The sequence below is a fragment of the Alligator sinensis genome, unplaced genomic scaffold (genome assembly GCF_000455745.1).
Source record: "Alligator sinensis unplaced genomic scaffold, ASM45574v1 scaffold336_1, whole genome shotgun sequence".
In the NCBI taxonomy this organism is placed as follows: Eukaryota; Metazoa; Chordata; order Crocodylia; family Alligatoridae; genus Alligator; species Alligator sinensis.
The window spans coordinates 125,579-138,406 of NW_005842917.1; the positions used below are offsets into that span (position 1 = coordinate 125,579).

A 12,828-nucleotide genomic window follows, 5' to 3' on the forward strand; every position below is an offset into this window, starting at 1 on the left:
GCCCTCTTTTCCCTGGGTACTGCTGTTTCCGTCTTCTCCCGGCAGCCGTGTCAGCGCTGACATTTATCGTCTCCTCCCTGCATCTCGGCACTCTCCTCCTCCAACTTTTGCCAGGGGGGTTGAAATCCACATCCTCCCCATGGCTCCATGTGTGATCATGCATCTCTCATGTTTCACACCAACATTTCCTGCTCTGTTCGATCTGGCCGCCTTCACCTGAGTCTTCCCCGTTCTTGTAACCCACGGTGCTTCCATATCCAGCCATGTCTTGGCGAATACGTCTCCCTTCCCCTTCTCAGCATGGTTGTGTCATCTCCAATTTGTTGGGTAGAAAAATTCACTGCCAGCTGTTCCACGGGGAATGGTTCCGATTTCTTACCTGTCCCACCTGGCATGTCCTGGCCCACATGTCTGACAGTCCAAGCATGCTCAATCAGTGCTGCTTAAAACCCCTTTCTCCTCCTTTGGTTATGACCCAGCAGAGGGTAATGGAAGTCTTATCAGCCCCTGCCGCTACCATCCCTGGGATTCACATTTCCTTGACTCCATATCTAGTGACTGGTGCATGTTCGACGGAATCTGGGTACTTCTATCTTCGCATCCCTAGAAGCTTCTGCCCATGTTCCTTCCTACAGTCTTCATCTCCACAGGCTCTGGCTTGGCTGTGTTTGCTTGGAGACCTGCTCCCAAGCTTGCTCTGCTGTTCACAGAAGTTGTCGTTTCCTCCTCCCAACATCCCTCTGCATACCTGATGCCCATCATGGTGATAAAAAGAGGTGGGCTTGGTGCAGGACTGGTGAAAAAGGGTTGTCATTTCGAAAGGGTCTCCGATACAGGGGTTTTCTGGCTTGTGGGCAAGGCTGAGGGACTTACCTTGTACCGGGTAAATTTGCTTTTCTAGTGCTTTCTTTTCCCTCCAGTTCCCCTGAAGGACTTCCTTTGGGAAGGACTCCAAGGGTTTTAGTTGCCCAGGAAAGGCCATGGTGACCATACCTACATTATTAGCTTTCATGTACTGCAAAAGGTGTCTCCTTATGCCTTCTCTTGTCCATATCAAGGACTCCCAGGACCTTTGTTTCAAACCCTGCAGGATTTCCTAGCTTGTGTGCTCATCTCCCCTTCTGGCATGATCTTCCCACTGGATGGGCTGATTGCTTTTGTTGCCACTGCAGTTCTTATAAAATCTTCCCTTTCTCTGCCCTGTTGAGGAATGATTCTCTCTCCCAAAAAGAAATGTCCTGATCCGATATTTGTCCAGGATTCTGTTCAGTGCTGCCAGGCCTCGTTCCCAGAGAAGAAACTCACTTCCATTCCTTTGCCTGGAATGACAATGATAAGACAGGTGTTATCCAGCCAACAGTGTGTCCAGTGTCTCTTCATTTTGGTTCATTGTAACTAATAAAAGCTTTATCTTTCTGCTCTTTAGCATATCACATGTCACTGCATCTCCACCCCTGTCCCTGGGAACTCTCTTGGCCTCCCATCCCTTTTATACCTCAAAGTGGTGGGTACTTTTTTTCCCATGACCATTCCTCCAGCACCTGGGTAACTTCTCTTGAATCCTAAATGTCCACCCTCCCTTGTCCTTCAAAACCCCAGTAGAATCCTTGAGTTCATTAATCCATTCCCCAAATCCCAGTTGGTTATATGGAATTCAGTACAGTCATGAATGCTTTTTAACCACTGCCCCAAACAGGATATCGTGGTCCCACCCCTGACTTAATTGGCCGCATTGCACGAGGACAGGAGGAGCTTTGGGTCTGTGATGATGAGGACCATGGGGACATCTCAAGGACAGAGGACCTGCTGCCAGGTGAGTTGTGGCTGCCCCCTGCCCTGACTCCCCTCAGAAATGCTCCATGGCCACAGTGACAGGGGCCTGCAACCTGTAGATCTGCCTAGAACAGCCCTTCCAGGTTTCTGACTTCAAATTGCTTATGCAGTCACGTGTCCCGGCAGCCTTTCCTTTGTTCTATACCTAACTACAACTGCTAGGAGACATCTGGTTTCCCTGGGATACCATGGTCTTTAATTTCAATCTTCATACAGCAGTGTAAAAGCTGATTCATCAGCCCAGGGTAACTATAGCAGGCTCTCCCAAGGCATGATAGGATTTGTATTTCCTCATGGAAATCAGCATGGTAGGTTGAAGCTCTTTGTAGCCATTGCTGTAGGTCAAAAGAGAGGGCTGGGGCTCTGCCTGGTGTTTTTCTGATCAGGTCAACCTGGAACCGAGGGAACTCTGCTCTCTTGGGCCTGTTAGAGCAGGAAGCCATTCAGGTAGTGTCCTAACACATGTCCTACGGTGGCTTCTCCCAGCAGGTCCCGAGGGGTTGGGGCTGACAGCTGGGCCAGAAATCCTGAGCGTCTGGCTCTGACCTCCACTGAGCAGGGAACGTTAGCCCGGCACAGGGACGTGCCCCTCCCTCAACCCCAGCACTTGGGGTTTGGCAGGAAGACCTTGTCCTCTTCGGAAAGCGTAAGTGCCAAGGTCTTTTGTGCCAAGTCATGCTCAAGGCCCATGACAACAGAGGGTATCTCACAGAGGGAATCGCAGTGTTTGGCCTGTGCCATCAGGGCAGGGACTAACCTCAATTTTCTCTTCCGCATGCAGGAGGCACCTGGTCGCTAAGCAGAGCTCAGGAGCAAAGTCCTGAAAAAGGGCCTGCAAACCTGGAGCTACCTTGGACTTACCCAGGGAGTTTGGTCAAGATGGAGTCCTTGAGACCTGAGGAAGACCAATGGCTCAAGAGCCAGGGGAGGCTCCAAAAGCAGAAGAAGAATATAGTAGTGAAGCGGGGCCTATCTTCTCTTGGGCGTGAGAGTGGAGAAAGGACTGATGCCAAAGAGAGCCCCAGGCGCATGGAAGGATTTGTGGAGCTGAAGAGCCATGAGGCCAAGTTCCACTGGAAAAAGGCCGTATGTCCAAATCAAGCCAGTGGGGAGGGCCTGAGAGGGAAGCAGGAAGTGCCTGCCAATCCCAGGACTACAGCCCACCCCTACCCTCAGTACCAGAAAAGTTTTAGTTGCCCCTCACTCCAGGCCCTGCCACATTGGTGCCCTGAGGGTGGGGAGGACTTCACCCACTCCTCCAGCCTGGCCATGAACCAGTGCATCCACAAAGTGAAGAAACTAGAGTGCAGGAAGAGCTTCACCCAGTCCTACTGTCTGGCCACGCACCAACGTATGCACACAGGGGAGAAGCCACATCAGTGCCCTGAGTGCGGGAAGAGCTTCACTCTTTTGTCCAGCTTGACCCGGCACCAGTATATCCACACAGGGGAGAAGCCACATCAGTGCTCTGTGTGTGGGAAGAGCTTCACCCGTTCCTCCCATCTGGCCCAGCACCAACGCATACACGCAGGGGAGAAGCCACATCAGTGCTCTGTGTGTGGGAAGAGCTTCATCCGGTCCTCCCACTTGGCCCAGCATCAACGCATACACGCAGGGGAGAAGCCACATCAGTGCTCTGTGTGTGGGAAGAGCTTCACCTGTTCCTCCCACCTGGCCCGACACCAACGGATCCACACAGGGGAGAAGCCACATCAGTGCTCTGTGTGTGGGAAGAGCTTCATCCGTTCCTCCCACCTGGCCCAGCACCAACGCATCCACACAGGGGAGAAGCCACATCAGTGCTCTGTGTGTGGGAAGAGCTTCATCCAGTCTTCCCAACTGGCCCGGCATCAACGTGTCCACACAGGGGAAAAGCCACATCAGTGCTCTGTGTGTGGGAAGAGCTTCACCTGTTCCTCCCACCTGGCCCCACACCAACGCATCCACACGGGGGAGAAACCACATCAGTGCTCTGTGTGTGGGAAGACCTTCACCCGTTCCTTCAATCTGGCCATCCACCAGCGTATCCACACAGGGGAGAAGCCACATAAGTGCTCTGTGTGTGGGAAGACCTTCACCCGTTCCTTCAATCTGGCCATCCACCAGCGTATCCACACAGGGGAGAAGCCACATCAGTGCTCCGTGTGTGAGAAGAGCTTCACCCATTCCTCCACTTTGGCACGACACAAACATGTCCACACAGAGGAAAAGCCACGTCTGTGTTCTGTGTGTGGGAGGAGCTTCACTCATTCCTTCAATCTGGCACAACACCAGTGCATCTATATGGGGGAAAAGCCATATTAGTGCTCTGAGTGTGGGAAGAGCTTCCCCCCTTCCTTTGTTTTGGTGCGACACCAGTGCATGCATACAGGGAAGAATCTACATCAGTGCTCTGTGTGTGGGAAGAGCTTTACCAGTTCCTCCTACCTGGCCCAACACCAGCGTATCCACACACAGGAGAAGTGCTATGTGTGGAAAGAACTTCTCCCAGTCCTTCAGCTAGGCTACACACCAGAGTATGCACACAGGGAAGCAGCCAAATCAGTGGCCTAAGTGTGGGAAGACCATTACTATTTCATCCCACCTGGCCTAGCACCACCACATCCACACAGGAGAGAAGCCACATCAGAGCTCTGTGTAGGAGGAGCTTCACCCAGACCTCCCACCTGGTGCAGTACCAGCCTATCAACACAGCAAAGAAGCCATATCAGTGCTCTCAATGTGGGAGGAGGCTCACCGACTCCTTCAGCCTGGCCAGACACCAGCGTGAGCACACAAATAAGAAGCCATATCAGAACTCTGTGTGTGGAAAGAGCTTCACTCATTCCTCCAATCTGGCACAACACCAGCAGATGCATACAGGGAAGAAGCCAGATCAGTGCTCTTTGTGGGAAGAGGTTTACCAATTCCTCCCACCTGGCTCAACATTCACCCAGTCCTCCAGCCTGGTCAGTCACCAGCACATCCACACGGGATTAGCCACACCAGTGCTCAGAGTGTGGGAAGAGATTCAGCCAATTTTCCATCTGGCCTGACACCCATGCATCCACAAAGGAGAAATGACATGAGTCCTCTGTGTGTGAGGATAGCTTCCACAGCTCCTCCTCCCTGGCCAAATACTAGTGCATCAGCACCTGGGAGCATCCGTAATTCTGCCAGCAGCGCAAGGAGGGCTTGCAGATGCCTACCTACTCAGCATCTGCAAGTGGCTGCATTCAAGCAAGCAGCCTCCTGCTGCTGGAGTGCAGAAATATTTCATGCAGACTATGGGCCTTGTAAGGCACCACAGAACCCAAAGTACCCAGTAGCAGGTCGTAGCAGGTTGTCAAGGGCAGGGGGAAGGAGGTGCAGCCTGTGGCAGGTCCTGCTTCTACTGTGGAAGGGTGGAAGGAGTATGAGGACATTGTCTGGGTGAAATGCAGCATGTCATCTAGGGAATGTTCCCTGATCACTAATATCCCAATATACCATGTCTTGTGTGGAGGAACTTGCTTTGGCTTATTTTGTGCTTGTCCAAATAAAATGCAAGGTGCCAGAGATAACCTGGGTGTAGCACCCTGGGATCCTACTCCAGCTCTGGCAACAGCGCCCCATGATTCCCTGCTGCTCCCCCTTGCCCCTACCCCCCTTGCCCAACAGCCTTGAGTGGGAGCAGAGAGATGGGTTTGTTACCAGATTTGCCTATCACCTTAGGGTGTGCTCATTTACTAGGGATACATTTCTAGGGTCTTTGTAATTCTATCAATGTGCTGCTTGTGTACTGGTGTTTCTATATGGAGCTGTATCTCTCCCTTCTGCAAATCCTCACCCCCACTGGAGCTATCTTGCAGGACTCAGTTTCAATGAGGCTGGGTTCCTCCAGTCACCAAATCAGTCATACACACAAACACACCCAAATTAACGTGACATGCCTGACCTGGCTGGCTTGATTAGCACGGACAGGCTGACACCCTCATATGCCAGGAATCAGTTCATTAAGGTAACAATAAACTGCAGTCGGACACAAGCGCACGTGTAAGCAGAATCCCTCTGAATCCGGCTGGGTGTCCAGCTGACACCCTCACGGGTCAGCATTCAATTCATTAGGGCACATCTGAGCCAAACTGGGTCAATCAGCCTGTACAAGCTGATCCCCTTATGTGTTTCAAACTCAGCACATCCCAATCTTTTGTCCTAACTGTCCTAGTAGGGGTAGTCTCTTGATGAGCAGACCCCACAGTATTTCTGGACTTCACAGGGATCTTTGGCTTAGGTAAAAGAAGTGTTGCTGCATTGCAAGTCTAAGTATTTGGGGAAACTTAGCTCAAGCTTAACTAGTACAGTTCAGGTTCAGAAATCTATGCTACAGAGAAAAGAGAGCAAGAGCTGGGGTCTCACCAGTCCAAGGCACTCGGGTTGTTTGCTGACAGGTAAAGTTCTCAGCACGATCCTTGAAGGGAGACGATCTATTTCTTCCAACTTCTCGAGAACAACAGCAGATGGTGTCAGAGAGATTTCGTCTCTTGAAGCACACTTGCTTGCTGATTTTACAGATTGTTATTCCCTCAGGTCAGCTTCTTCAAAGCATTCTTTTAATAGTGTAAATAATTGTCTTTTCTCTTGACAAGGGGTTATCTGGTTTGGAACATCTCAAGAAACTGATTAACAACCAGGAAAAACAAGGTTTTAAGGAGTAACCAGACACTTAGGAGCCATCTTGAAATTCCTATGGATAGCAGATATACTGGATGGGATACCTCATTGTTTCTTCAGAAACAATAGATAGCTTGCAGCGTCAGGGTTTTGTATCTTTACCTGTTGTGAATAAGCCTCAGTTTAGCATGACTTCCAGATCTTAGTCTGTTAAAAGACTTAAGGGATTTACTGGAGTGTTCATAAACTTGGTAGGGAGGACTTCCACTAGTTATTTTAGGAAAAGTATGACAGCATTTGTGGTCAGGGCTCCAACGGGCTGGATGCTGTGATGAACCCTTTACCATTGTTCAGATGTTGCCCATACCCCCTCGGACTCGGTCTCTTGCCTCAGCATTCCCTAACCTGGCAACCGAGTTTTAGTCAATCAAGTTTAAAGAGGCCTCCCATAGGGGACTGGGGAACATACGGCCTGAGATGCCTAGTAAACTTGACTTTGCTTAGTTTAGGTTAAATGAGGTGGGGGGTGGGAAATGAAAATGTCCTTTGTAAATCCAGATTAGAATTGGTCTGATAAGTGCTGAGCTGGGCGTGTGTAAATGTGGGTTGATTAGCATTTGGAGCACAGATCCCCCAAAATGCAGTGCTCCCCTGCTTTTCTGGTCCCAGAATTCACTGCAGTCCTTGTCTTGGAATCTCTGTTCTCCATCCCGAATGCTAATGAAGGTGCATTCCTGTCCCATCTCCCATTTAAATGAGTTGTCATCTGCTTCCATCTTGGATGCAAATGAGACCAGGGGAGTTGCTCCTTTATCTGGAGGGCTTTAGGTGTGTCTCCCACTGCATCTTCATTGTCTTTCCTAATCAGTTCTTGTTCAGGTGGAGGAGGGGAGGGGGGCGGAAATTCTTTGTGAGTCAGACAGGCTGCGTCATGTGCCAGGGTTCCCCAAGAACATGGAGCTGAGACGTAACAGGACCTTCTGGGACACTGGGCCAGCTGGAAAGGCAGAGTGGGAGATCTGCTTGGTTTGAAGGCGCAACACTCAGCCCCTGCTCATCTGACCAGGAGCCACCCGCAGCTCAAGCTGCCTTTGTCTCCTTGCTAGAAAGAGAGACAAGACCCAGGGCAGGGTAGACACACATGGGTGCAAATACAAGCTAGACTCGTATCCCCTTCTGATCCAGGGCAGTTTGCTGCTTCTCATGTCTAACACCAAATGCCATCCAGGTTCTCCATGGACCTCAGCATCACCTTGAAGCTGGGTTTGCAGGGCGGGATCCTCTGTGGGATGCGACACCTCTAAAAGAGACACCTGAGTGTAGTAGCTATGCTATGATACTATACAAACAATAGTAGCTATGCTAGCACTAATGCCCATAGTAGTAATAATGTTCTTATTACTACTATTGCTCTTTTTATTACTGTGGCTATTACAATAGTGCTAATAGGAATACTGATATTGCTGCTACTACTCTGGGTATTGTTACTACTACTATTATTTCTATTATTATAGCAGTAGCAAAAATGTTATTACGTCTGTTGCTATTTGTATTAATTTAACAACACTAGTAGCAGTAATAGCGTTATTACTGTTGCTATTATTAGCGCTACTACCCTGATTATTAATATCAAGAATACTACTACTACTAGACAGATCCTAGTTACCAGCACCATGGGGAAGAAAAGGCAGATATAGAGGCCACTCAAGCTGGAAGAGCACTGAAGGCCTCAGTTTCTGAGGACAGGGGCAGCTAAACCTGATATGGGGTTGCATGTAGGCACAGGCTGAGCCAGTTACTACCAATGGCTCTGGATCAGGACAGCAGCTTTCTCCAGGGACTCAAAGGTACTTCGTAAATCATAATGAAGCCTACTCCTCATCCTGGTGAGATGAGAGTTGGGGTGGAGTGGTGTAGTGTTGGAGAAAAAGCCAGCAGTCCTGACAGCTGTTACTAGCCTACAATCTCCCTCCCAATCTCGGCCCCCTGTGCTAATCCTCCCCAACCCAAAGACAGGGCTGCTTCTATAACCCTTCCGATCTGGGCTGCTGGACCTCACTTTCCTCCCACTTCCAGGGAGAGGACCAAGGAGTCTGGGCTCAGTCCAGCCTGCTATAAGCCCCTGGACTTGTCAGACGTGGACCGACAAGTTGTAGCTATTACGAGAGGCAGTTTCTCAAGGCAGCTGGTTTTAGATGCACAACACGGGCACGGAAATGATGAAGATTCACCTGTCTAAGCCTTGGTCAGTCATCATAGACGTGTCCTCCTGGAACAGCAGCTCTTGGGACCACCCTGCCAAGGAATACAGTGCCCTGTGAACCTTGCAGGTTTTATCCCGACACCAAAAGGATTCGCATGTCAGACAGCAAGGAGGATGTTGACTCAGGCCAGATTGGCACCCAGCATCTTTGGGCTGTCTGGTTCCCCCACACTGCAGATCCCTGAAGAAGGGAAGTGTTATATGGAGGATGGACATAAACTATTCTTCAAGGCTACAGGGGATGGGATAAGGTGTAGGGATTGGTATCGGCATCACCCGGCTCTGTGGAAGCCTGAAGGGCTAAGATGGCACTGCTGAAGGGAGGATACCTTGAGTACACAGGTGGTCATGCCAGCCCATCACCACTGTCCAGCATGGCCTGATAATGTATTAATGAAATTACAACTGGTTTTGGCCAGGATTGGGAAGTTCTCTGGAGTCAAGGCTGACTGTGTGATTGGCTGATGCAATCTCTGCTTCATTTTGGCCTCCTCCTCCCAGTCTGTCCTTCTGTTCAGCTCAAGGTCGAACTCTACCCAGAGGATCTTGGCCCCCCTGCGGGGGACCGAGACCCCCGGGGACTCCAGATCCCTGACCTCACCCACGGACAGGCAGGTGCTTTTGCTCACGTTGAGCTTGACCCCTGCTGCTTTCTCCTAGGCCCATGTGTGCCACAGGGCTGTCTCTACAGCACACTTATTCAGCACAGGATGTTCAAGTTGTCCGTATAGGCCAGGACCTTGGTTTATTCCTTGCTTCCGCTGTCGTAGGCCTTTTCCAGGTTGGAAAAGCACTACCCACTTCTCCCGTCTGTCCCGTTCCAGTTGGAGCGCGTCCCTCAGTTGCAACAGGGGCGCGTGGATCTGGCGTCCTGGTACCACGCACGACTGGTCCTCACGGACGATGGAACCTAGAACAGATTTAAATCGCTCGGCCAAGGCTTTAGCCAGCAGCTTATAGTCGAAGTCCAGCAGGGTGATCGGACTCCAGTTCTTCAACTCTTCCCTCGGACCCTTTGTGTCAAGAGGGTCCTGAGGCCCCAATCCATCCCAGCCCGCAGTTGGCCCTCCCACAGTTGCTCTCGAAAGAGCTCCAGCAGGTCAGGGCCTACCAGGTCCCAAAAGGTCACTTAAAATGCCTTGGGCAGGTCATCTGACCCAGGAGTCCTACCACTGTTGAACCTCTGGAGGGTCTTCTCAAACTCCTCCAGTGTCAACTCCTCCTCCAGCTGCTGCTGTTCGGCTTCTCCGAGGGCCCGGGTGAGTCCCTGGAGGCACTGCTGTGTGGCCCCCGGGTCCTCCTGTCGTGCGGTGTGGAGTTCTCGGTAGAAAGCCGTCACTGTTTCCAGCACGCCTTCCTTCAACCGGTGCTTGGCTCCTGTTCTGCCTCTCAGGCACATCTTGGGCTTCTCTTTGCTCTTCTTTAGCCCGGAGAAGTAAGCAGACCACTCCTCCCCATCCGCCATCCAGGGCGCCCTGGCCTGGAAGATCTCTTTCCTGGCCTCATCCCGATACCAGGCACCAATCTGGGCTTTTACCTCCCACACTTTTACCTCCCTCACTGCCCTGCCCTCCCCTCCCTCAGCTGTCCTGGTCTGCCCACGAGGACACCACCTGGCCAGGGCAGGATGCCCGGCTTGGGATCTCCCAGCTCAGCTTCTGTGCCTGCTGGGCACAGCACGAGTGGGATGGAGCCCCCCCTCCCCTCCAGCTCTGGGAACAGCCACAGGCAGCGCTCGCTCGGGCCAAGCCACCTAGGAGCCTGCAGAGCAGCTACCCTGCACAGTGCCTGCCTCAGGCCTGGCCCCTTGAGGGCAGCTGCGGGTGGGAAGACCGGTGTAGCCGCAGGAGCTCCCATGGCCAGGCCCATGCACTGGGGGCAGCTCTGTCCCACTCGTGCTGTACGTGGCATGCAGGGGGGACAAGCCCGGAGCCGGGATCCCCCTAGGCCAAGCTTCCTGCCCCGGCCAGGTGGCGTCCCGTTGCAGGTAAGGCAGGACAGCTGTGCCCTATGCCTGCAGCAGCTAAACAAAATGTTTTTTATACAATTTCCTCCCACACGTCATGGCATGCTGGGGAAAATGTCTCCACATGCCACTAATTGGTGCACATGCCAGGGGTTGCCAATCCCTGCGCTATGCAGAAATGAGTCCAGTTCTACTGTTTTTATGGCACTGAGTGATTAAATATCAGAAAGATGTAATGGAGTGATGGTTGGCAACATGGCAAAAACCATGCAACCTTGACTTGGAAGATGTTGGGGGAACCCCGGGGGGACAGATGGCAGGGAAGCTGTGACGGGCCCAATCCTAGCTGTGGCAGTGCAGTCCTGGTCCTTTTCCCACTGTCTGCCTGGAGGCCTGCAAACAGGGGGAAGACTCCTGTTTGGGAGTGATACAAGCTGTTTCTTCTTTCCCTTTCCTCCTGGATGCTGCTGTTGCTCCCAGAGCAGGGGATTGCAGGAGAGCCAGGAAGGGAGGAAGGAGTGGCACCAAGGCCTGGAGTGGGGCACTGGGGGGAAGCAGAAGCAGCTGCCCCTCCACTCAAGGGCTGGAGAGGGGAGGGCAGGGGGCACCAAGCGGGACAGGAGAAGGCTCCTGCTGCCCCTCAACCCCGGATGTGGAGTCCGTGCCCCTCAAGCATGTGTGCAAGTGAGTGAGATCAGGCAGACCTAACTCTCTGGGCACAGGTGATATCTTTTACTACACCAACTAAATAGTTGCCAGAAAAAAAAAAAAATTCAGGCCTGCATGCCTTTCATCAGACAAAGGAGAACATGAAGCTGTTATGCTTTGCTACAGTGGAAAAGCAGCCAGTTTGTCAAAAAAAACAAAAAACTGCTCTGTGAAAATGCAAATGCTGAACAGTTTGGGAGACAAAATCTGGTGACAAGCAGGCTGGCTACCTGGGCTTATTAGCTGGGAGGCAGGACGTAGACTGCCATATATCTGATGTTAATATTTAGTCCAGGCTTGGAAAATATATGTTGCAGTTGAGTTTGGTTTCTTTCTTCTTCACATTGTGAAGTTTGCAGTTCAAATGATAAAATATGGTATCTTCTATGTTACAGGATCAGTGAGTGAGATCAGGCTCTCTGCCTCTGCTGCCACTTGCAAACACGTGCCATGGGATGGGGCCGGGGAAGGGCAAGATACCCAGAGCCCAGGACAGAGAAGCACCTGCAGGAGGGACTGGGACGGGGGGTGAGGGTTAGGGGGCTGGGTTCCTCCCCAGCCATACAGGCGCTCACCCCGCTATGCACTTCAGCCTCCGCTGTGCTCCATCGCCGGCTGCAGTGTTGGGAGCCAGACCTGCTGCTGCTGCAGCTGGCACCTTGCACACAGGGAGGATGGAGGGAGAAGAGTGGGGAGCGCTATCTGCACTGCCCCCTGCCCCTTTCTACTGAGGTGTATGTGCAGCCACTGCCACCATAGGCTGTGGAAAAACACGGAAGAATATAGTGCCACTTCCGGGAAATGGAAGCAGGGGGCACCATGAGCGTGTGCACGTGCATGTGCAGACACGCGTGCATATGCATGTGCCCAGCATAAACCCAGAGATTAGTGGGAACAACCCTGGCAGCTGGATACAGGTAAGTCTACCGGGAGCGGGGGTTGGACTGCCTGCAGCTGGGGTACTCGGCGGCTCCCCAGACGGCGGGGGCAGGGCTGTGTGCATGTATTTGCATGGCTGGGCGCTTGGGGCTGCGCAGGGCAGGGGGTTGCGGGGAGGTGCCTGCAATGGGGGAAGCAGGTGGGGGGTCCTTCAGGGGTGGTGGGGAGCTGTGCAGCCGGGCCAGGGTGGTGGCTCTTGCCAGGCCTCCTGGCATGGTGTGGGAGCCCCAGCCCCGGGCAAGGGGTGCAACAGCCCGCAGCAGGGTCTGGCTCAATCCACCGCTGCCTGCACCACCCAAAGCTGCTGCAGCTGCCGGGCTCTGGCCGGGGTGAGATGGGGCAACTGGGGGGACCAGGGACCTGTGGGGGGGGACGGGGACTGAGGGGCACCAGCAGCGCCCAGGGGGTGCTGGTGGGAGCGAGCGGCACTGGGACGCGGCTCTTGTGCCCTCACTGCCGGCGCTTGAGACGACTCAGCCCGGTGGGA

The 12,828-nt window shown here is 52.6% G+C and overlaps 1 protein-coding gene and 2 pseudogenes across 1 annotated transcript; all 3 read left to right on the forward strand.

Annotated features, from left to right (window-relative positions):
• The first annotated feature begins 38 nt into the window (after positions 1-38).
• Positions 39-4,287, forward strand: LOC112547871 (zinc finger protein 883-like). Its single transcript, XM_025192364.1, has 3 exons — positions 39-776; positions 1,697-1,813; positions 2,615-4,287. The coding sequence occupies exons 1-3, from the start codon at positions 620-622 to the stop codon at positions 4,135-4,137; spliced, it is 1,797 nt and encodes a 598-aa protein (XP_025048149.1). The 5' UTR covers positions 39-619; the 3' UTR covers positions 4,138-4,287.
• Positions 4,195-5,296, forward strand: LOC112547883 (annotated as a pseudogene).
• Positions 5,297-12,275: 6,979 nt separating this feature from the next.
• LOC102377771 overlaps positions 12,276-12,828 on the forward strand; it is a 25,000-nt pseudogene continuing 24,447 nt past the window's right edge.